Source organism: Malaclemys terrapin, chromosome 3 (genome assembly GCF_027887155.1).
Source record: "Malaclemys terrapin pileata isolate rMalTer1 chromosome 3, rMalTer1.hap1, whole genome shotgun sequence".
In the NCBI taxonomy this organism is placed as follows: Eukaryota; Metazoa; Chordata; order Testudines; family Emydidae; genus Malaclemys; species Malaclemys terrapin.
In genome coordinates, this window is record NC_071507.1 from 87,076,704 (window position 1) to 87,101,403 (window position 24,700).

At 41.7% G+C, this 24,700-nt stretch overlaps 1 protein-coding gene across 3 annotated transcripts in view; it reads right to left on the minus strand.

The window, feature by feature from the left end:
• Positions 1–18,057: 18,057 nt before the first annotated feature.
• Positions 18,058–24,700, minus strand: part of QKI (QKI, KH domain containing RNA binding) — a 299,731-nt gene continuing 293,088 nt past the window's right edge. For 2 of the 3 annotated variants that reach the window (XR_008444233.1, XM_054021328.1), the window contains one exon: positions 18,058–24,652. Coding sequence is in view for 1 of the 3 variants with exons in the window: in XM_054021328.1 (XP_053877303.1) it covers positions 24,636–24,652 (17 nt within the window). In the remaining 2 variants the exon portion in view is untranslated. The remainder of the gene's footprint in view (positions 24,653–24,700) is intronic. The other variant, XR_008444234.1, reaches the window with a different exon arrangement.

A 24,700-nucleotide genomic window follows, 5' to 3' on the forward strand; every position in this document is an offset into this window, starting at 1 on the left:
TCAGGAACATAGCAAAACTTGAGTCACAGCAAGGAAATGTGCATGGCAGCCGTGTAGCTCAGCACAAGTACATGCATAACAATGTCAAACTGTCTGTCATCAGATCACTTATTTTAAGACTATCTCATACCTATCCGATTCATAAAGGTGTTAGTTATTTGCCTACGAACAGAATACATATCTATCTAGATTCTTAAATCCATCACCGGGGTATCTATGTAAGGGCTTAAACTGGATTTAAGTGGTGCCTACCCCTTGTGCTGGACCTCTGCACAGAGATTAACTTCACCCTAAAGGCAGAGCATAAGTGTTCTCTTATTTACTGCAGGTGTATTAGATCTGATGGGGGAAAGAGTTACAGCATTATTAAAATTACTTTTTAGCCATGATTTCACAATGTGAAACAAATGTACTATTTATATGCAAGTGTATAAGTAGCCATACAGAAAGGAGGCACTGTATTTTCTCCATATTACAGACACATTACAGTTGGTGTGATTAAATTTTAATTTTTTTTGTAGATGAAATATCTCAGCAGCAGTGACAATATAGAGAAATCTCAGGGATAAAACACAAGGATTTTGTCCCAGAGTTTTCACAATTATGACTGATAAAAAATTATTTTAAACAAACACAGTTTACTCATAAGGAAACTGTGGCAGCATAGGAAGGCCTTTCCCTGAACACCTCTTAAAATCAAATCAAGCTAGGGATTTACCATGCTTTTGTTTGGCTAGACTAGGCAAATGAAACATCTGCCTCACAAGGACCTTAACTCTTCTTTCATTGCTGATCAGTCACATGGATTTAGCCTTTTATCCTTCTTTGCATGTGCGCCTCCCCCTCCAAACCCCACTGATGTTTGATAGGATGCCTGGCTGCAAGAGGCACCTCAGAACCAAAACAATATTGCTAATGGACCAAACTGGCCCTTGAAAGGAGCCAGGCACTGGTATTTGTGCTGGCCAGCAAAGTGGCAGATACCCTCATTCCTGCAATAGTGGGAAGAGGGTGTGCGGAAAGGGAGAGAGAACACTTAGCACTCTGGATGTGCATGGAACACCCCAGACAAGAAAACAATTTAAACAAGGTCCCTGCCCAGAACATACCCTCTAAATGACTCTGATAACAGAGGATCTGATTGCAGAACCTGTGCTAGTGACTTCAACAGAAGTACTCTTGTCAGGGTTCGCTAACATGAGTAAGGGTTGCACAGTCAGACCCATAATGAGTAACAGCAGCAAATGCTAGGAGGAAAAGAATGACAAGGGAGACACTGCTGCAGGGAGAGTATTACTTGCTAAAAAAATCAGATGATTAACTTTATATTAACTTTATTTTATTCACGTGTTTCTCCCTCTTTTAAAAAAAAAAAAGCCATTTCCCTGCCAGCATGGAAATAGTTAATTTCAAGGCTTTGATGAAGCCACATGGGGATGGCTGGGCGTATGGATCAGACTTCGTTCTTGTGTTGTTGTGGCTGTGGAGTTTATGGTGACTAATCGAAAGCAGGTGTTTACTATCAAAGATGCAACTCTTAAAGACAGACAGACCTGAGTGAGCAAATAAAAACCCAGCTCTCCAGTCAGTTTTCACTTTGCTGCTGCTGGTCAGGAAAAAAAGGAGCTTTTGGATGCCTTATTTGCAGACATGCGAACTAGGACAGAGCCTCAAAGAGTGGGGTTTGACATACAGACCTGGGGTCTGTGGTATTATTGTCATTTTTGTTTTGTTTTCCACATGCCTGCTAATAAATGCCCTAGTTCGAAAACTTCAATACACCCTTATCAAGTAAAGGTAACCTGTGAATACAAAAGGCTGCCACAAAAACTCACTATAAAATTCACCATAACATTCTTCATGGGCACAAGCCTTAGGCTAAAAGTGCTGCTGTTTTTGCATAAAAATTAATCATTTTAAAGGTAGATCAGTTTTAAAAATCAATAGCTGAGGCATAAGAGCATCATGTGGCTGTATGGCAGGGCTGGTTTTGATACTGCCTTTCACTTTCACACACAGAGCCATGACAAAAGGAAGAGACAGCTCAGTGGATGAAGGTAATCCAACTACAGGATACTTGTTTAAAAAACGTGTGTAAGCCTGATCTTCAATTTCCATCCTTGAGGGGAAATGATATATTTAATATAGACTTCGGATTCTCCCCTTCCTTCACCACCACCCAGTCATGCTGCAGTTGTAACCTTCTGTTATAATGTAGCATCGGACCTTGTCTCACTCAGTGTTGATTTTTTTCTGTCCCTTGCTTTTACCATGTGCTGTAGTACAGGGGTTCTCAACCTTTTTCTTTTGGAGCTCCCCCGCCCTCCCAAAACTCCACAGCCCACCTGTGCCACAACAACTGTTTTCTGCATATAAAAGCCTGGACCTATGTTAGGGAGTAGTAAGGAGGGCAATTGCCTAGGGCCCCATGACACAGGGGACACCACAAAGTTACGTTGCTCAGGCTTCAGCTTCAGCCCCTGATGGTGGGGCTCGGGGACCCCGGCTGCAGTCCCATGCGGTGGGGCTTTGGGTTTCTGTCCTGGGCTCTAGCAGGTCTGATGCCAACCATGCTTGGCACCCCCCTGAAACCTGCTCGTGGCTCCCCAGGGGGGTTTGGACTTCAGGTTGAGAACCACTGCTGTAGCACACCTATTGGGCTTTGAAGAGCACTTTGCATTAAGGTAACTCTAGTGACAATGTAGTTAGTCAAAAGCGATAATTATTGTGACTGCCCAGTACCCCAAACCTTTAGGGGTCAGTAGCTGCCAGGTGTACTGCAAGTCAGAGGCAAGCACTGCAGGGGCTTCAGCAGCAAGGCCTGGTGGGTCCCAATAACATTGCTCTACAGCCAAAATGCTTCTGAAATAAATGTAGTCAAACTTTACTAATTCTGGGTCACTGAGAATGAAATGATGCTTAAAATTGTTGATTGGCTCTAGTTTTCAAGATATGCTATTGGGTCAGTATATACGACCCTTGACTTGGGAATGGCGGAGGATAAGTGAGTTATAAAGGGAAGGGACCTCAATTTAAACCAGAAATGACTAAAATACATCTTTGACTGGATCTATGAATAAATCTATGACTGGGTTTGGACAGTACTTGCTTTTTAGGCAAAACAATGAATTATGCAATCTGAAGCTGGTATTGCGTCATACATGATATGAATTGCATCATGTTATTCCTAGAAGTCATGGATGATGCAATCATAACGAAGCTTACATCACTCTGCTGAACAAATTGCCCTATATAAGCTCTAGAAATCATACAGTGTCGTGCTCTCTTATTTGTCAGTGTTTGATTTTGCAAAGGGACACATTTCTGTTTAGCCAAAGTGAGTAGAGATGCCTCGTACTTGTGTGAACAGTGCAAATAACTTCTGCTATGTTTGTGGTGAAGTGACTTTTGCATCACAAAAGCGCAGTATAACCACTATGGCTAAGAAAGCCTATCACCTTTATTTTGGCTGCAAAATTGGAGATCAGGACAAGAGGTGGGCCCCACACATATGCTGCAACACTTGTGCAACAAATCTTCGCCAGTGGTTGAACAGGAAAAGGAAATCTATGCCTTTTGCAGTGCCAATGATTTGGAGAGAGCCAACAGATCATACCAGCAATTGTTACTTCTGCATGGTGCCTCCAGTTGGGAAAGGTGTGTCAAAGAAGAAAAAGTGGGCTGTGCATTATCCAAACATTCCATCAGCTATACGCCCAGTACCCCACGGAGAAGGACTGCCGGTTCCTGATGCACCAGAATCATTCTCACTTGAGTCAGACGAGGAAGAGGAAGAGGATGAAACTTCTGGTCCTGAACCATCAATGTCACAGAACCCACATTTTCTCCCATCCTCCTCCTCTGAACCACACCTCATAACACAAAGTGAACTGAATGACCTTGTCAGGGATTTGGAACTACCCAAGAGTAAGGCAGAGCTGTTGGGCTCCAGACTACAGCAGTGGAATCTCCTGGCAGGTGATGTTAGGGTTTCCATGTTCCGTGACCGTCAAAAGGATCTTGTCCCATTCTTCTTCATGGAAGGTGATCTTGTAGCCTGCAACAACATCGATGGTGTGATGGCAGCCCTCAACATCGTTCACGATCCAGATGAGTGGAGACTGTTCATTGGTTCATCGAAGACGAGTCTTAAGGCTGTTTTACTGCATAATGGCAATGTTTTGCCATCAATTCCAGTTGGTCATGCAGTCCATATGAAGGAAACCTATGACAACATGAAACAACTTTTGAGGTGCATAAACTATGACCAACATCAGTGGCAGCTTTGTGGCGATTTGAAGGTTGTTGCTCTCTTGCTTGGTCTGCAGACTGGATACACAAAGTACTGCTGTTTTCTCTGCGAATGGGATAGTCGTGCAAGAGATTCCCACTACATCAAGAAAGACTGGCCACTCCGACAGTCATTGGAGCCTGGGAGGAAAAGTGTTCAGCATCCACCACTTGTTAAATCAAGGAAGATTTTGTTACTACCCTTACACATCAAGCTGGGTCTGATGAAGAACTTTGTCAAGGCCATTGACAAAACACAAGCAGCTTTCAAGTACTTCCGTGGAAAATTTCCAAGGTTAAGTGAAGCTAAGATAAAGGAAGGTGTCTTTGTTGGTCCTCAGATTCGTGAACTTCTTCGAGATGATGCATTTGACCATGCATTGTGTGGCAAGGAAAAGACGGCATGGAAAGCCTTCCAATTAGTGGCAATAAATTTTCTCAGAAACAACAAGGCAAACAACTACAGGTTGTTGGTGGAAAACCTCCTCAAGGCATACAAAAGCCTTGGTTGCAACATGTCACTAAAGATACATTTTTTGCACTCTCATCTAGATTGTTTTCCATCGAACTGCGGAGCAGTGAGCAATGAGCACGGTGAGCGATTTCACCAGGACATTGCAACAATGGAGAAACGCTAGCAAGGCAAATGGAGCCCATCAATGCTTGCAGACTATTGCTGGACAGTGACAAGAGATGCTCCATTTAATGAATACAAGAGACAAGCCAAGAAGCACCGAGTAGACACTGAATAGGACTAAACTATGTACATAATAGTTTTTTGCCTTTTGTTTCATAATAAATTTTATTCATATAACCCTTTTACTGATTTTTAAAGTGTTACATAAACAGGACAGGTGAAATATTATCATGTAAAGCAACCATAAACACATGAAAAGACCTAGGTTTACAATTTATGATTAAAACTCTACTATCTACACAATATACATAGACATAAAATGTAAAAACTTAAATATCTTAGAAACAGTAGCCACTCAGTTGTTTTAATTGTCATATTTGAATTCAGCACATCAAAATACATAATAAATAGCACATTTTGTCTCTGAAGCAGATAACTTCTCAAAAATTGTAGACCAGTGTAATCACTCGGACACGTGACTAAGAGAAAGAACATTTCACTAGGGTGGCTGGAGAGGGAAAGGTTGCAGGTACCCTGGGCACAGAAGCTTAAACAGTTACAGGTCCAAGTGAAAAACAGTGGTTCTGGGTTGGGTCCCTGGGGAAGCCCAGTCAAGAGACAGGGCTCTTCAGGCCTAGTGCCTGGGATGCCCTCTTCAGTCCAACCTCTTTTAGGGTAGCCAACTTTGGTTGGGTGAATTCCTGAAGGTTTCATCACATGACATTATCTTTAATTAAAGATTAATCTTTAATTCCTGGAGACTCCAGGACAATCCTGCAGGTTGGCAACCCTAGTTTAAGCAAATAAGCATTTGCTTGTTTCCAAGCCACGCTCAGTTAGTGTATCTCATTGGGGCCCCTCTGCACTGGCTCCCTGCCCAACCACTGCTGCTCCCCCATAAGTCCCATACAGACCTGCACCCAGCTATAACAGCCTATTCCACCTGTAGCTCTGTCCACACTTCCTAGGGCTTCTCTCCAGCACCCTGCCACCAGGCAGCTCCAACTCCCAAACACAGCCTGGCTGCTTCCTGGGTCAGGACTTTTACCTTTACTTGCCTGGCGAAAGGGCAGAGCAGTGGGGAAGGGGTTATGGGAGTTGCAGTCCCCTGCTTTTCTTCATCCCAAAGCTCTATAATTTCAGCAGACAAAAATATCTGGGACTTTCAATGTGCTCTGTAAACTAATGGCAAACACAGTTATTCAGAACAGCCATCTATTTCCGTGAAAATCAGTGGCAAATTTGACTGGTCTTGTTGTTTTGCTGTTTGATGATGATTGCTCCACAGGGAAAAGCATCACATTAGCTGCCTTAGCACTGCTGTGGCTGTCACTCACTCAGCACTGGGAAATCCTGAGATCCAGCAGCAACCTTTGTCATAAATCCAGTTTGTCTATTCCGCTGGCTCTGATGAATGCAGCTGACACTCGCCGCTCTTTCCAGAGCTTGTCTCTGCCTTCTCCCCAGCCAAAAACAAAAAACCCAGATACCTTCTGTTCCCTGCAGGCTGCTTCTCATCTTTCCCTCTATACCTTCACAGACATGGGTTCTGTGAAAAGCTGGAAAACAATTCATACTAAACGAGTAGAGGTAAGCGCACAGATAGGAACAGAGCCAGCTCTGGTACTAATTGACACCTATTGTGGCAACTTGAGCTGAGACCAGGCCTTGACTCGTCATGAAGACTGTACGACCTTCTCACACTGTGGTTTTGTCTATATTAAGATTTAAGGGTGATGTAGACTGTGCTAGCTAACAGTATCTAAGGTATTTATATGGCCCCTGTCACCACAGTATTTGAGCACCTCAGGATCATTGTTGTATTTGTCCTCACAACTCCACTGTCAAGTAGGGAGGTGCTGTTACCCCCCTTTTACAGATGGGGAACTGAAGCACAGAGAGACTAAGGCCCTTCCCACAAAGTGACTTAGGCCTTGTGAGGCTGAGCATTGCAATGCCTAACTTTTAGGCACTTAGAAAATCACAGGAACACTGCGATCCACAAAGCCTGCATTAGGTATTTAGGCTTCCCATACAATGAATGGGGACAGATAGGTGCCTAAGAATGGGATCTACAAAAGGCAGCAGGCCAGACAGGGAGCTACCTAAGTTAGACAATAGGAGATGCTGACAAAGCCCCTCCCCTTCTCTCAGGGATAGGCCTCTATCTCTGTTAGCAATCCACAACTGGGAATCCCTCCCCTGGGGTCAGGTGGCTTACTCATTTCTTGCAAGAATGAGTGAGGCTCCTTCCACAGGAAGTGGCATGTCCACCACCACCCACCTTTTAACCTTTACCTCAGTAGTTAGAGCATTCCCGGGGAGATCCAGGTTCAATTCCCCACTCTGCTTGAAGGAGAGACAAGATTTGAACAAGGGTCTTCCCACCTCTCAGCAGGCTGCCAAAACCCACTGAGCTATGGCATATTCTGCTGTGGGACCTCCCCATTAGTCTCTCCTGTTGAAGCCATTTCACTTTGGGTAAATACTTAGAGTCAATGGGACAGAAAGAGAGCAAGAGAATGACTCAGTAGGCTGACATTTAGGGTACCCACCTGGGAGACCCAGGGTTCAGTCCCCCTGCTCCAATGACTTATCATGTAAATAGAATGTAACAGCTTTAACAGGAGACACAGAGGGAGCCCCACAACAGAAATCTCATAGCTCTGTGCTTAGGGGACTCATCTGGGAGGTGGGAGACCCCTGTTCAAATCCTCTCTCTCCCTCAGACAGAAGGGGCAATTGAACCTGGGTTATCCAATCCTAATGAGTGCTCTAACCACTGGACTAAAAGTTATAAGGCTCATGACCAGTGGGTCCTCTTCCTCCATTTGGATTCAGTAGGTGGTCTCTGAGCACACCAACCTGGTCAGGCCCCACTTTAGATAGACATCTGCCTATCTATCTTCCCCTGGATTTTGAATCATGCTAAGGCTTAGGTGGGAAATAGTTGTTTGGCCATCTACAGTGAGGCCAGGGCTGGACTTAGCGATATGTGACCTGGGCAACCAGCCAGGGTGCCATGGTGGTGAGGGTGCTGTGTCAAGAGGCAAAAAGCAGGCTACAGACCTGGCCCTCACTCCACCCCCAGCCCTGCCCTTTCACCGTGCTTCAGTTGTACAATGCCAGAGACCCCACAACACAGACAGGACACCAAGCAGGACCACCATTGCCAAAGCAGAGCTGGGGGCATTCTGGGAAGGGGGAGACTGCGGCCTTCCCCTGACCCAGGCCGGGGCCAACTGCCGGGCCTTCCGCAGCACAACCTCCAACTGCACGGCACGCACGGGGATGATGTTTTTGTGCTCTCGCCAGAGCCCCACCCACCAGAGGGGGATCATTAAAAGCCAGTCACTGCCAGCAAAGTGCTATCCTCCTCTTCACTCCCGCCTCCTTCTCTCATCCAACCACCTCTCCCCTCCACTTCCACCCCTCCTCCTCTCTGCCCCTCCTCCCTGCCCTTCCTCAACTTGCCTTCCTGCTCCTCTCCCCTGGGGTTCCCGAAGGGCAAGGGTGCGGGGATGTCACACGAGAACAAGGGACGCTGGCCGAGAGGGCATGGGAACCAAGGAAAGCTGCATGATGAGGAGGTTCCTTCTACAGCAATGGGGGGAAGGCAGCAGGGATGGGGGGAGCCCAAGGAGAAAGCAGGGGCCAAGGGTAATGGTGTAGGGGGCAGGGGAAGCAGCGAGGGTCAGGGCACCAAAATCCAAGTTTGTCCAGGGCGCTATTTTCCCTAAGGCGAGCTGTGAGTGAGGCCCTAGTGCGCATGTCCAGAGGCAGGAACACAGGCACTGAGGGAACTTTTACCTTGAAAACATAGGTATGAGCACATACAGGGGCCTACCAGGGTTAGGCATGTGTTTTGTGGATCACAGAACATAATACTGGGATTTAGGCACCTAACTCTGGGGGCTTAGGTGCTTTAGTACTTTTGTGGATGTGGGCCTAAGTGACTTGCCAAAAGTCACACAGTAAGCCTGTGGCAAAGCAGTGACTTGAATCCTGGTCTCTCAAGTCCTAGGCTGGTGCCCTAACAGCAGACCCATCCTTGCCATCTAGTACAGCGGTTCTCAAACTTCATTGTACCGTGACCCCCTTCTGACAACAAAAATTACTACACAACCCCAGAATGGGGGACCGAAGCCAGAGCCCACCCGAGCACTGCTGAACTGGGTGGGAGGGCCAAAGCCAAAGGCCAAGGGCTCCAGCCCTAGGCTGTGGCCTGTAATTTAAGTCCTGCCACCCATGGCTTAAACCCAGGGGGGCCTGGGCTTCGGCCTTGGGACCCAGCAAGTCTAACATCAGCCCTGCTGACCCCATTAATAAGGGGTCCCGACCCACAGTTTGAAAACAGCTGCTCTTGTTCTAAAACTCTAGTGTAGATGAGGCAATGTATATTTCTGATGTGCTTGCCGGTCAGATTAAAAACCCACTTATAAATCCTAGTCTAGACATTTAAATGTAGACAGGTGATTTTTTTTTACTACATTAAACAAGTGGTAAAATCCTAGGGTGGCCAACCCAGTTTGTAGCTGTCACACATTTTCATAGATTGAGGTAAACAATTTACTCCAACTTGTGAATATATGGGACAACTACAAACTGCCTTGGCCACACTAGGATTTTACTAAATTTTAGCAAATATATAGTGAAAAAATTGGTTACGCACCTGTAACTGGGGGTTCTTTGAGATGTGCTGTCTCTATCTGTTTTCCACATATGGGTATGTAGGCACACCATGTGCCAGAGTCCAGGGATTTTAGTAAGTGGTGCCCATTGGTCTGCACATGTGCAGTTGTTTTCCTTGTACTCTGAACCAAGAAAGACTTTTTCTTTATGAAAGGTGGTATATATCACCGTTTCTCAAATGCAGCCACCGTGGCCGCATGTGGCCACCAGGGGTTTTCCCTTTCTTGGGTGGTGATGGCAGGGGGCGGCAAAGCATCAGCCCCTCCTCCTCCCTCCCTGTTGCTCCTGGATGCGCCACTCTGCACATCTCTGGAGACAGGTGGGGCACAACACTGAAAGATCAAGGTGAGTTCTCTACCTGGAAGGGGGGGAACAGGGGCTTAGTCAGGCTCGGACTTCAGCCCTGGGGTGGTTGTGTGGCGGGGACTTAGGGAGCCTGGCTGCAGACTAGGGCTCCAGCCATGGGGCTACAGACTCCAAACCCTGGTCATGCGGCTGCAGGCTCCGATCCCCAGCTCTGGCCACACAGTGCTGACCCCCAATCCCGCTAGCGGCAACTGGCCCCAGGTGCTGACCCCCATCCATGTGCTCCGATTCCAACCCTCATCACCGACTCTGAGCTCTAGCAGCTGCTGGTCCCGGGTGCAGATCTTAGGCTCTGGTGGGTACTGCCTCTGGATGCCAACCCCTAGTCCTGGTCATGCGGCAGCAGGCGCAGACCTCAAGTGCCAGCCTCAAACCCTGGTGGCAGTCAAACCCTGATCACGCGCTCCAATCCCCAGCCCTGGCCACTGACCCAGGCACAGCTCTGGGATGTGGACCCTGGGTTCCGGCAGGTGCTGGCCATGGGCGCCAATCCCCAGCCCCAGGTGCAGAGCCCCAGCCCTGGTCACGTGGCAGCAGGCGCCAACCCCAGGGTCTGGCATGTTCTGGCCCTGGATGCCGTCCTCCAGTTCTGGTTGTGCCACTGCTGGCTCCGGTGGGTGCTGGCCCAGGACAATGACTCCTAGTCCCATATGTGCAGCAGTGGGCATGGACCCCAAGTGCTAACCTCTGGCCCCAGTCGCACAGCAGCAGGTGCCGGCTCTGGGTGCCAACCCCTGTCTGTATGGCAGTGGGTGCTGATCTCAGCCCTGGCCACGCAACTGCGGGCACCGACCCGGGGCTGTAATTGGTGCTGGCCCGGGGCACCAACTCCCAGCCCCAGGCGCCAAATCACACCTCCGACCATGTGGTGGCAGAGACCCCCATATATCGTCCCTTGCCTCTGCTGCCTCCCGTCCCCATCCCTCCATCCATCCTCCCTGGCCCCTGCTGCCTCACCCCCTACCCCTCCATCCAGGACTTAACTTGCTATGAAAAGTGATATTAAAAACATACAAATATCACTTTTCACAGCATTATTTTTATTGAGTCTGCAAAAAAAACCTCCTACATAAATAAATTACAACAATCTGGATGTGTATACATGCATATTTATTTGTTTTTCCTAAAGTTAAGTATTCTAGGAAAAAATTGTCAGTGCAGCCACTAGCAAGAGTTGGTGGCCGCACTCTGAGGCCACCAAAAATGTGTTGTGAAACCCCCAGTATATATGGTGGGTCTGCCATGAGTGCTTCCAGCTTACCAATGCTTCTGGTTGATGTGATAGCAGCTAGAAAGACAACTTTCATCGAGAGATGGGACTTAGAGCATGTGGCTAAAGGTTCAAATGGAGGTATGGTGAGAGATGAAAGAATGAAGTTGAGATCCCACTGAAGTGTGGGGTTCACCAATGATGGGAAGATAAGAAGCCTCTTCAGGAATCTAGTCATTGTGGGATAAGTAAAAATGGTGTGGTTATAGATTGCTGCTAAATGAACCCATAGGGAACTAATAGAGACACCCAATATCTTACCAGTAAATAGATACTCTAGAATAGGGATCCCATTGGACTCTGGAGATAACGGGTGGTGTTGTGTCCAAGAGGAGAAACACTTCCACTTAGTTGAATAGTATCACCTGGTAGAATCCTTTCTACTTTAAGATGGATTTAACCACTTTGTATGTAGTTCTGATCACCCCATCCCAAAAGAGATATTAGAATTGGAAAAGGTGCAGAGGGTATTGAACAACTTCTGTGTGATGAGAGATTAAAAAGACTGGGACTTTTCATCTTGGAAAAGACAACTTAGAAGGGATATGTTAGAGGACTGCAAAATCTTGAACCAGGCTTTGAATTCTTAGCCTCGACTCCAGATCTCATGCACAGAGGGGCACTGCCTGATGATTTCTCTGTACATTGGCTTTAATCTCCCTAGCCCAGATTTGATTGAGATCTCATGGTCTTCTTCATCAGATGTTTTCGAAGCCTTAGCTCTTGACCTTGATGTGTTCTGGGAGGGAATGATGCACTTTGCCAAGATGAGAGTCTCACCTAAGAAGGAAAGGCAGCTTTGGTGTTTGTTGCTCACTGAAAAGGAGCAGGTGCAGAAAACACAATTCTTGAATCTCAGGAATCTAGGCATAACCCCAATTTGCCAGGGATAAACAAACAACTAACTAACTACACTAGTAATTAAATTTAAAAGAGTAAACCACTATAACTATTTACAGTTGGTGGAAGACGCTGTGGACACAAGATTCTGACTCTGGCCATGTGGTGATAGGAAGGAACCAGAGAAACACCACTCCACACTGTCCTTTATGTACTTAGTTCAGAGCATGAGAAGAACTGTGCATGTGCAGACCAACCAACTTACTAAGAATCTCCGGACTCAGGCGTTCGGTGCGCATGTGTATCCATGTGTGGAATACAGAGAAGGACCATCACTCGAAAAAGAATCACATTTTTTCCGAGCGAAGGCCTTAGAATCTTCAGGGTGTTTGCCTTGCTAGCAAAAAAGTCTGTACACTGTGAAAACAAATCAGGAAATAGTGATTTTCAACACTTGGTAACTCACCCCTAACTCACACCTGAATCAGCAAGAACATCATTCCGAGTCCCAATGAAATCCCCCTGACAAATTTTGAATGATGTTGCAAACAATAGAAGGATTACAGCTATTCAAAGAAAGGCTGCAAGAATCTTTTAAAATAGAAAGTGTAAGTAGCGGTCCCTGCCAGCTTTGGCTGTAATATTTTCATTTTTAATGTCTATTCTTGTTAAATGCAAAGTGACATGGAAACAAATGTGCTGTAAATAATCATATCTTCATGACTAAATCTGATCCATAATTCAAGAAGTAGGTTGGGTTTTAAAAAAAATTATAACCAATAAAATATTTGAAAATAATTAAACATGGACAAACATGTTAGGCAGATTACATAGTATAGAAATTTCTGCACTTTTAGAGGGATAGATTAGATCACGGGTTCTCACCCGTGTCATGAACGGGTCAGATTGGGAGGTGGTCCCTGACCATATTTGCTTTCTTTATGGCTGATGGGATGGGGTCACAAACTTCCTGTTTTAACATAGGGTCAGGCTGAACACCGCTGGATAAAATTATGTAAAAGAGATTTTTCTTCTCCCGTTTCTGTAATGTTGCACTTATTCTTCAGATACATAGAAGACTTCAATCTCCAAGGCTGTCAACACAGCAACCTTCCTAAACACCACATACAATTATTTTAAATTAAGGAAAGCACAAAATGCTCAAGGCCTAAAAACACCAGAATTTTAGGGGATGTTGGGAAGCTGGTGATGTCGGACTCTTAACAATAAAAACATTGGGACTTGTTGTTGCCACACAGCACAAGCAACTATCACAATAAACACTGATAAAGTGTATAGATTCAGGCTATGAGGACACGAAAATATGGACTTGAAAGTTAGAGGTAGTTTTCAAAGTTTTGTGAAAGACTAGGAAATGGAAAAGAAACCAGCACTGAAAAAGAAGGGATCTGGTGGAAGGATTTAGTGGAATTTTACTATATTCAAAATAAATTTGGTCTTCTAAAAAAACTGTCTTCCAACAGAGCTTCTAAATCTGCTTCTCTAACCTGAATTTTCTAACATGTACATTTCAATATGTTGGTCAAGAACATTTTTTTTCATAAGAACATAAGAATGGCCATACTGGGTCAGACCAAAGGTCCATCTAGCCCAGTATCCCGTCTTCTGACAAGTATCAGAAGGGTAGCCGTGTTAGTCTGGATCTGTAAAAGCAGCAAAGAGTCCTGTGGCACCGTATAGACTAACAGACGTGTTGGAGCATGAGCTTTCGTGGGTGAATACCCACTTTGTCAGATGCATGCGTGCCACAGGACTCTTTGCTGTCTACCTACAGTGGCCAATTCCAGGTGCCCCAGAGGGAGTGAACCCAACAGGCAATGATCAAGCGATCTCTCTCCTGCCACCCATCTCCACCCTCTGACAAACCTCCATGAATTTATCCAGTTCTCTTTTAAACGGTTATAGTCCTAGCCTTCATAACCTCCTCAGGTAAGGAGTCCCACAAGTTGACTGTGCGCTGTGTGAAGAACTTCCTTGTATTTGTTTTAAACCTGCTGCCCATTAATTTCATTTGGTGGCCTCTAGTTTTTGTATTATGGGAACAAGTAAATAACTTTTCCTTATTTACTTTCTCTACATCACTCATGATTTTATATTCCTCTATCATATCCCCCGTCTCCTCTTTTCCAAGCTGAAAAGTCTTAGCCTCATTAATCTCTCCTCATATGAGACCCATTCCAAACCCCTAATCATTTTAGTTGCCCTTCTCTGAATCTTTTCTAATGCCAGTATATCTTTTTTGAGATGAGGAGACCACATCTGTATGCAGTATTCAAGATGTGGGCATACCATAGATTAATACAAGGGCAATAAGATACTCTCCGTCTTATTTTCGATCCCCTTTTTAATGATTCCTAACATCCTGTTTGCCTTTTTGACCACCGCTGCACACTGCGTAGACGTCTTCAGAGAACTATCCACGATGACACCAAGATCTTTTTCGTGATTCGTTGTAGCTAAATTAGCCCCCATCATATTGTATGTATAGTTGGGGTTATTTCTTCCAATGTGCATTACTTTACATTTATCCACATTAAATTTAATTTGCTATTTTGTTGCCCAATCACTTAGTTTTGGGAGATCTTTTTGAAGTTCTTCACAGTCTGCTTTGGTCTTAACTATCTTGAGCAGTTTAGTATCATCTGCAAACTTTGCCACCTCACTTTTTACCCCTTTCTCCAGATCATTTATGAATAAGTTGAATAGGATTGGTCCTAGGACTGACCCTTGGGGGACACCACTTGTTACCCCTCTCCATTTTGAGAATTTACCATTTATTCCTCCCCTTTGTTCCCTGTATTAACCAGTTCTCAATCCATGAAAGGACCTTCCCTCTTATCCCATGACAATTTACTTTACTTAAGAGCCTTTGGTGAGGGACCTTGTCAAAGGCTTTCTGGAAATCTAAGTACACTTTGTCCACTGGATGCCCCTTGTCCATGTGTTTGCTGACCCCTTCAAAGAACTCTAATAGATTAGTAAAACACGATTTCCCTTTACAGAAACCATGTTGACTTTTGCCCAACAATTTATGTTCTTCTATGTGTCTGACAATTTTATTCTTTAGTATTGTTTCAACTAATTTGCCCAGTACTGACGTTAGACTTACCGGTCTGTAATTGCTGGGATCACCTCTAGAGCCTTTTTTAAATGTTGGCATTACATTAGCTATCTTCCAGCCATTGGGTACGGGAGCCGATTTAAAGGACAGGTTACAAACCATAGTTAATAGTTCCGCAACTTCACATTTGAGTTCTTTCAGAACTCTTGGGTGAATGCCATCTGGTCTCAGTGACTCGTTAAGTTTATCAATTAATTCCAAAATCTCCTCTAGTGACCCCTCACATTCCTTATTCACATGCATCAAACCATGTTATTGTAAAGAATCTAAACTACACAGGTGCAACAGATCATACCAAACAGTCCTATTAAAGAATTTAAACTGTAACCTTTTTGGGCCAGGAACTGAATCATCTTACGTGTTTGTAATACACCTAGTAGGATGACACCTCCTGATTAAAAGTGATCCCAAGATCCTGATTGGAGCATAGGAGTCCAATTGTAATATAAATATCTAATAATGGTCTTGTCACTCATCCTGCATTTTTAATATTCCAACTATCCTCTCCTTTGTTAACAAAATACCTTTTCTGATACAACAGACATTTACAGACAGACAAGCCATCTAGACTTTCATTTTCATACCATAGGTTCCACTGTCTGTTCACCAGAATTCATAACACTGATTATCACTTCTCCACTGATTTGTCTTGGTAACAGGACCTGGAGTCCTGTGTGTGCAAACATGGAGGATAGCAGCTCTTTTGGAAGGATGCACCTGTCCCATTAGAGGATTGGGAACCAACAAAACTGATTACTAAATGGCCTCAGTTGCAAAATCCATTGCTGAGAATATAAGAATGGCCATACCTGGTCAGATCAATGGTTCATCTAGCCCAGTATCCTGCCTCCGACAGTAGCTGGTGCAAAATGCTTCAGAAGAAATGAACAGAACAGGGCAATTTGAGTGATCCAGCCCCAGCTTCTAACCACCTAGAGGTTTAGGGACACCCAGAGTAGGGGCTTGCCGTCCTAACCATGTTGGCAAATAGCAGCTGATGAACCTATCCACCATGAACTTATCAAGTTCTTTTTTGAAGCCAGTTATACTATTGGCCTTCATAACATCCTCTTCATAATCGGTTGACTGTGTGTTGTGTGAAGAAGTACTTCCTTACGTTTGTTTTAAACCTGCTGCCTGTTAATTTCATTAGGTGACCCTTGGTTCTTGTGTTAGGTGTTCAGCTTTCTATCTGAATTTTCTTTTTAAAAGGGGTCTTAACTTACTGACAAGCTCCTTAAAGGAGAAAGCATTGACAAGTCTCACAATTTTAGTCTCAAAATACTTGTTTTTTTTCCCCCTTAAAGCTGCTGTTTCTCCTGCAGTTATGAAGTTATGAGGAAATCATAGAATATCAGCGTCAGAAGGGACCTCAGGAGGTCATCTAGTCCAACCCCCTGCTCAAAGCAGGACCAATCCCCAGGCAGATTTTTGCCCGAGATCCCTAAATGGCCAATGCTCAAACCATTGAGCTATCCCTCTTAAATGTGGTTTTATGATCCAGGACTGTTCCTAGTGCAGTACAAAAAAAAAATGTATTGGTAGTAACTTTCTACTCATCGGCTTCCATGTCTAATTTTATTGGACAACCTAGAACAACAGAATGCTGGTATAAGTATTTTTTACTGTATCCATAGCACAAACATGACCCTCTACCCCCCAAAAAATGACGGGCTTTGTCAATGGATTCCTTCTGTGCAGGAGCTAAAGAAGACAGCCACAAAGTTGCCTCACAGACTTAGGGTAGGGGACAAGGCTACAGCATTCAGGGATTCCAGATAGCTTGGGGAGACTGCAATAATAAAGAGATGACCCCAGGTATATCTTAATTATGGCAGGGTCTTTTCCAGATCCTGGAACAGCCTGGGATCCACAGGGCACAGAGGTGGGCGCCTTTGTCCCCCTCATCCATCTTAGCTGTGAGTTCATACTGCCCCTCTTGGAGACGCAGCACAGAATTTCACTCATTGTGATTGGGTCTACCCTAGAAAATTAAGTCGGCTTAATTACAACCCTCAGGGGTGTGAAATATCCATACCTGGGTGGAGAAGTTGAGTTACCCTATCCCTCACTGTAGACACCAATAAGTCAATGAAAGAATTCTTCTATCGACCTAGCTACCGCCTCTCTTGGAGGTGGATTACCTGCAGATGCGAGAACCCCTCCTGTTGGCATAGGTAGTGTCTACATTGAAGCATGACAGATGCGCAGCAGTGTGGTGCAGCTGTGCTGCTCTAGCATTTTAAGTGTAGACAAGCCCTGTGTTGTGCTGAACCAGCTTTTCCTTTTACCCAATTGTACATATTTTACACAGTACTCAAATGATGTCATACTAAATCCAGAGAATTGCATAAATGTATTCAGTGAAAAATATTAAGACAGATCATTTTTTGGTGAGAAATCCACTTTGCAGATGCCAAAGTGATAAATCATTCATTTAAGTGTATGTGGCTATTGTAAAGAGCTAGAACTTCATAGTGGCTTGAGTTAAAATAATACTGGTCTGGCTCCTTTTATGTTGACTAACAGTCTGGTAATTATGATATTCAAGCAACTATAGTCTTTTCATAATTTTGTAGAGTCCAAGTTGCTCAATTTTAGTGTGCTTGCAAATCCAAATTTGGCTGAGGTGCTGTATGTATACTGTATGTATGAATGTGTACTCAACTTTTTCTAGTCTCTAATTGTAACCAAAGCAATACAACAGCAATTCTTCAGTAAAAGGTGATATCCAGGTAGTCAGATCATGACAAAATTTTAAATCACTTCAAAAAGCAACATCTCTCATAACATTGCTAAAGGCATTAATGAACAGTAAAGTGTGAAAAATGCAGATTCTTTATTCTGCTGTTTAAATACAGAATAAAATGTGACTTTTCAGAAAATAAAACTATAGTTGCAGCATTGATAGCTTCCAATCGGCTTTTGATAAAGTACATGCACTTTTTCCAGTTATTTTATTGCACATCATGTACAGTCATACTTGGTGTTTTTATTTACATGTGTTTTGGCAAGGTCTATTTCCCCCCCTCAAAATACATTATTTTGTACAAACAAAATGTTAAATGTTTCACACAAACTGCCACAATAGAAGTCAAAAAGGATATATATTCTATTAACTCTTCTCTAATAGTTTTTTAGATGCAAATTAATTTTCGCCCTGGGAGTCAAATTTCTCCCAGTGCAGTCTGTTGTCAACAACGGACACCCAAACTGCTGGCACCAAGAAGCTAATAGAGCAAGTAACCATCTGCTGCGCATGACACCCACCTCCAATGCGGAACTATACCACCTGCAATCAGTAAGCAGGCACATAGGAAGGAGACCAATGTGCTTAAGTTAACCAGTTTGATTCAACATTGATTACCATGTCAGTGTAATGGTTCATATGCTTAGTTGAAAAAACAGTATACCATTAATATATTATTTCACAAAACATCTCTCTATATCAAAGATCTATTAAAAATAAACTAGGCATTCTAAGTACAATTACACACTTGCACTTCAGGAATGTTTGTAAAAAGCGTTACAAGGACTTTATTGTGTAATGTGCCATTTAGAGTGCCCGTTTAATTATCCAGATACATAAAAAAGTTTCAAAAAGAGTTATATTTTTCTGCATTCTTTTTTATTGGATAGCAACATACTTTAGTGTGCATTTCCTACAGCATTTTGCAGTGCAGAAAACTTTTCAGTGGTCCCCATAGATTAAAGGGTGTGATTGGAAATAAAGCAATTTTAGCTTGTTATATTATGTATAAGTGGATTTTTACACAAACTTGTTAAAAGATCTGTTCAAATAGTATATTAGTAAATACTGATTAGTAATCTAAAACTGGTTAAATATCTGCACAAAAGATACTTAAAGTCTTTGGGGACTCTCTATGAAACGTATTTTGGTTTGATGCACAGTATGATTATTCTCCAAGAGGCTGATTTTCTGAAGTGCTTTTTTAAAAGAATATTGCTTCATCCAGTATTTATTTAAAAGGGTTTTGTTGTACTTCTGTTTATATTTGCATAAAATTGTAAATTAAATGTAAATAAAAATATACTTATTTAAATTGACTCCATTTTGCTGGAAGGAACTGCAGTGCTGTAGGTTTGCTTGAATACATGCCTTTTATAAAATCTGAAAGACATTTTACCCTTCCAGAATTAAAAAACACAAAAAACTTTAACAATAGAGTAACACTGAAGTTATCAAGCTCAAGCGCCAGAAATTCATCTTAAATTGTTGCCTTTTTATAGTTGACAAGATTTTTAGTTAAGCACTTAGCTATGGACATTGAGATCTGCACTTATGTTCAATAGTAACATTAATTTGTGTAAAAAGAGTTATTTTGCTTTTAAGGCTTATTGTTTTCCTTCAGTTTAAAAAACAACAATAACCCACTTCTCTTCTGGGCAAATGTTCATTACTATGTATAATTGACAATGAGATGAAAATGCCCACTGTGGGCAAACTATGACAGTAGTTCATGGATAATAAAAGATAATGAAGATCATAAAGTTGTATCGTAAGCATCCAACTAATTGCCCCTAGAAGATATTTTGCTATCCCAAAACCGTAACAATGTCTAGTCCCACCCAGGAAGTTTTAATCAAATTTGTAGACATCTCAAAGTTTAAACACTTGTCCTGTCTCAAACGTTTTGAGCATTTTCTGTACAACTCCAAATTCATAGTTGTAATGTCACATTACTTGAATCATAAAGTTCTGATTTTATTCACTATGAGTTATTTTCTTTTTACACTGTCTCATTGAATTTTTGGATAGCAATACATTCATAGTATAAGCAGTGAAATGGCCCCCCCAAAAAACTTTTTTTTGTACATGTGTAACTTGTTCTAGACCTATCAATTTTCTCTATTTTACAGTTGCATCTGTACAGTTCTGTAAATTAAACTAGATGTTTAAACGGGTATTTAAAAAATCTAGTTGTATATCAACATGCCTAACGAATTAATGCACAAACTACTTATTAATTAGTGCTCGGCCCAATTTTTCTACATAAAATTAACTTAAAAAAATTGGGAGAACTTTCCACTTTTTAAAATAAAAACTTTATTACAAGGATTCTGAAATCTGTAAATTAAAGCTTATGACAACAAATGGAAAAAACCCAGTTTTGAACAGATGCCGATTTCTCATCTGAATTTTTATTCCCAGGCAAGTAGATTGCTAGTTCACAGAAAAGTAAACTGTCAATATCAGGGAAATAAGTGATGTGCATCAAGGGTCTCCGAAGGGAATAGCTGGTAATTACTGTACATTTAAGCAAAAATCTGGTAGGCCTAACCAGGCTACAAACAAAACTTCAAATAATAGAAAATTTTAAATATGAAGTTTCTCTGTAAAAGTCATTTGCATCGAAGCTCAAAAACAAAAACATATTTACTACCGTGTTTCCACCATTTACATGCCCTGCATTTGTGTTGCTACGGTCATCCACAGGGATAGAGATCACAGGTAAAGAGCCTTGGTATTTGAAATGGCTATTTCTCAGTAATATAGTGCCACAGGTTTAGTATTTTGTACTTTCTGTAGTCATTAGGAAATGATCCAGCTTGATCTTTGGCTTTTCAGAAGTTGTACTCCCCTGAGCTAGGTGATAATGACAGACTACAGACGTACAAAAAAAATTTACATAAATAGTATGTCAAGTAGGAAATAAAGCAAGCTGTAGGAAAATCTTTGTGACATCCTAGAAAAAAGCCAGTTCCTTGCTTCAGATACACAAAAAATATAGTTCAGTAATAATGTGTGCTTATACAAAATAGAAGAGAATCACAAGATGTGACACTGAATCAGGTGCTTTAAATAAAGAATGGCAAATTTCAATGAGATTTACTGTGACATCAAAATGGTTCAACAAAGAATCAAACTGGTTTCTCTGGGTACACCATCACATGATTTACCAATATACTGGCATCTTTGCTCTTTTGCTGTGAGCTGACAGTGATTATTTTAGAGAAAGAAAAAGTAATGTGTGGAATTAGTAATGCAGATGCTGAAAGGCAAGTGGCAAGACTACAAGAAGAATGCTTCAAATAATGCTACTTTGTTCCCATCTCTACTCCACCTACCCCCCCCAAGGCAAAGGCCAGAATGACCAAAAGCCAATTTAATAGTAGTGTGCAGAATGTCAGCCGACAAACAACATAAATACAAGTCATGTGTTATCTGTGGTCACGTTCTTCAGGGTTAGTCCAGTAACTCAAGACTTTACATTCTTCCGTCTTTGTTTGTTTATTTTAATTAAACATGTAATGGTTAATAAACAGACATAGTCCAGAGTTAGTAGGTTGGTATTATAACATTTATTAAAATAATGCTATGGGTTAATAGAAACAGCAAAGAACCAAAGAATTAAAATGCAAGCTATGTAAAAACCCAACTAAAACCCAAATATGTCTAATGTATTCATCCAGTAGCTAACTAAAAGCCCAAGAAAGACAACACTCCCAATATAATAAAGTACTGCAAAACAATTGGCAATTTTCAGTTATCAAAATTGTGGGTTTTGCATTTTTGTATCCTTTTTTTCTCAATCAGGAAAAAAATTGAATGTTTTATATAACATACATATAAAACAAGATAGAAAAATACATTATAAACTTGTAACAATGGCTGTAAATACATTATCTTACATGTTTCTCATAGGCAATAGGTTGGTTATGATACATACACAGCATGAAACTACTAAGATAATAAAGAATAGACAAATACATGTCATCTGTACTGTTACATACAAGCGACACTCCCATCTACCCACTCTAAAAAAATTACATAATACTGTCAGAAAGAAGTCTTAAAACTACATATTTTAATAAAGAAAAATTCAATAAAGAATTATAATACTGAGAACCAAGGCATTCAGAGATTTCAAAAGTCATGCTTTTTTTTAAGTTGATCCAAAATTTTGTCAACTATGTTTTCAAAAGTTTGTTCATTCAGAGCAAACATTACTATTACATGTCACACTTCTATTTCATACACGTAACTTTCCCCCATTTGATAAACATCTAAAAATGTCCAGGTTTATCATAGTTGAGATGAATCTGGATCAAATACTGGTATTGTTTTAGCAAATCTCTTCTCAAATGTTTGAGTGTCGCAGGTTTATTCAACCAAACAAACAAAAATCAAAATGGCACAGCATATATACTGTAAATTAAGTCAAAACAACTGTATGTGTAACAGGAAGACAAAGCTGGTGGCACGATAAACAAAAGCTAGCTGAATACAAAAGGATGAATGTCTATTGCATAGTAAATAAACTGATAATTGTTTCCAGGTGAGACAAGATGCTAGATGAGGTCACCAAACAGGTGCTTAAACCGTAAGCCCTCTTTCTTAGCTTACTATTGACCTTTGATTTGGAAGCTATGAAGGTTTGCAGGAGGAGAATAAGTTGACAAGAGGGGAAATAAATTATCACCTGATATTTGCCAAGTCTAATACTGAGCCATTAGCAAACTGATACTTGCTCAATATTTTCAGAATTCAACACTATTCAAAAAAGCTTCTCAGCTCTTATGCTGGTCTAGCTACATGAATTTCATGTGGCGCTAAAAGATAATACTGAACTATAGATGAATTTTTAAATAGTTAGTCGATGAATCTTTCCTGCTTTTCTTTTGAATAAAAAGCAACAATCAATATTATGAGAATTGAATATCTTATACACTATTTGACACTGTGGGAGCTGCTTACAAAATACTGGAACATGCTTAGGTCAGACTTAAAATTAGTTAAACATGTTCAATTTCATTATCCACCAAACTTTATTCTGTGGACAAGTACAAGGTCTGCTATACTTGTCAATATTTCAAATCAAGACAACTCCACGCCATCCCCTGAACAAAATGGAGCACTTGCTGCCCTATAAACATGTGTCAGCTAATGCTCTGATTTAGAATGAGTCAGAACCCTTTGGTTTAGATTGAGCAAGTACATGAAACAAAATATGTTAACTATGGTTTGAGATGGTGAAAATGTTGCAAGACTAATGGGGGCCAGCATTTGATAGAAAAATTATCAAACGTTTCACATTATAAGATTTGGCAAAGTTGCATCATGCTACTATGGCAAAAATCAGGTATTTCAAATGGTCAACTCATTTGTCTTCCTTTCCCAGCTTCTTTTCACATACTGGGCGACTAAGTGGCATGCATTAACTTGTTGTCTGAGGGAGGAGCTGATTATATGAGACATTTGACTAAATGACCATGAAGAAAATAAGGCACTTCCTTTTCTTTAGACTTATTCCAATACTTAAAAAATAAAAAAGAAAGACAAAAAGGCTCTTTTGGTCTTTTGTTTCTTGACAACCACCAGAAAAAATCATTTAATGAAATAAAGGGTTGTTTCTTTGTTCTTTTTTTCTTTTTTTTATAACACTTGAAAGTATAAAATGCTACATTTCCAAAAATATATTTTTTCTGCACCAGCACCCTTGTATAGTAAAAGTATCTACTTTTTTGTTCATTTTGTTTCAATGCACTACACTTTATCTACAATTTCATTACATGTATACAGCAAATAGGCAAGCATGGCTTTTACATCCTTAATGAAATTTTTCTATACAGGGAGGTTTAAAAAAAAATATTTGAACAGTTTGCCCAGTAATGTGACACATAATGCATGTACCTTGTTCTCATGTAATCTTTTAAGAAAGTTTAAATATGGTTAAAGTAATCTTAACTCAGATTTTGCTTTCATAGTGTTGCTGTTTTGTTCTTTGCATTAACATAGTTCTGAAAATTCACTGAAATCTATCTTTCATGGCACACGTTCTTTTAAAACATCCAATTTGGCAGGCAATAGAAAAAAGGCTGCAACTTTTGCCCTTTGAGGGCACTGGTAGTGACTAAACAGCAAGTCAAATTTTGAATACTTTTTGGAATCCCTTCACCAATGACATCCCTGACCAAAGGTTCATGCATGATGCATCATCACACAGTACATTCAAAGAGAGCTTTGACTTCATTATGAGAAGAAAAAGATTCCTAGAAGTCGCTCACAGTAACTGCCTCTGTCATCGGGTAGTTAAGGGACATCTGTCTCCATCACTTAAGTGAGGCCTTCTTACCGTTCGTTTAGGGTGGGACACTAAAGGATGATCAGTGCTGAGGGATGAATTGGACCTTATTGCTTTACTACTATTCAGTGCAGGTTCTAGAACCACTTTCACCCAAACAGGAAAAAAAAGCTGAGTTGGAGGACAATAATTTCTTTGTCTTTTTTGTTAGATGGTAAGACGAACGGACAAGTGCCTCAGCTCGCTGCACTGAAGACAGGCAAGCAAAGGCGATTACCAGTTAACTGATCAGCAGGCAGGCATGGTCAGGTCATCATTGGGTGAAGAGTTCAGAGGTCAGAAGGTCATAGGTTAGTTGCCGGTGGCGGCTGGGTGGTTAGAAACAAAAACAAAACAAAACAAAAACAAAAACAAAA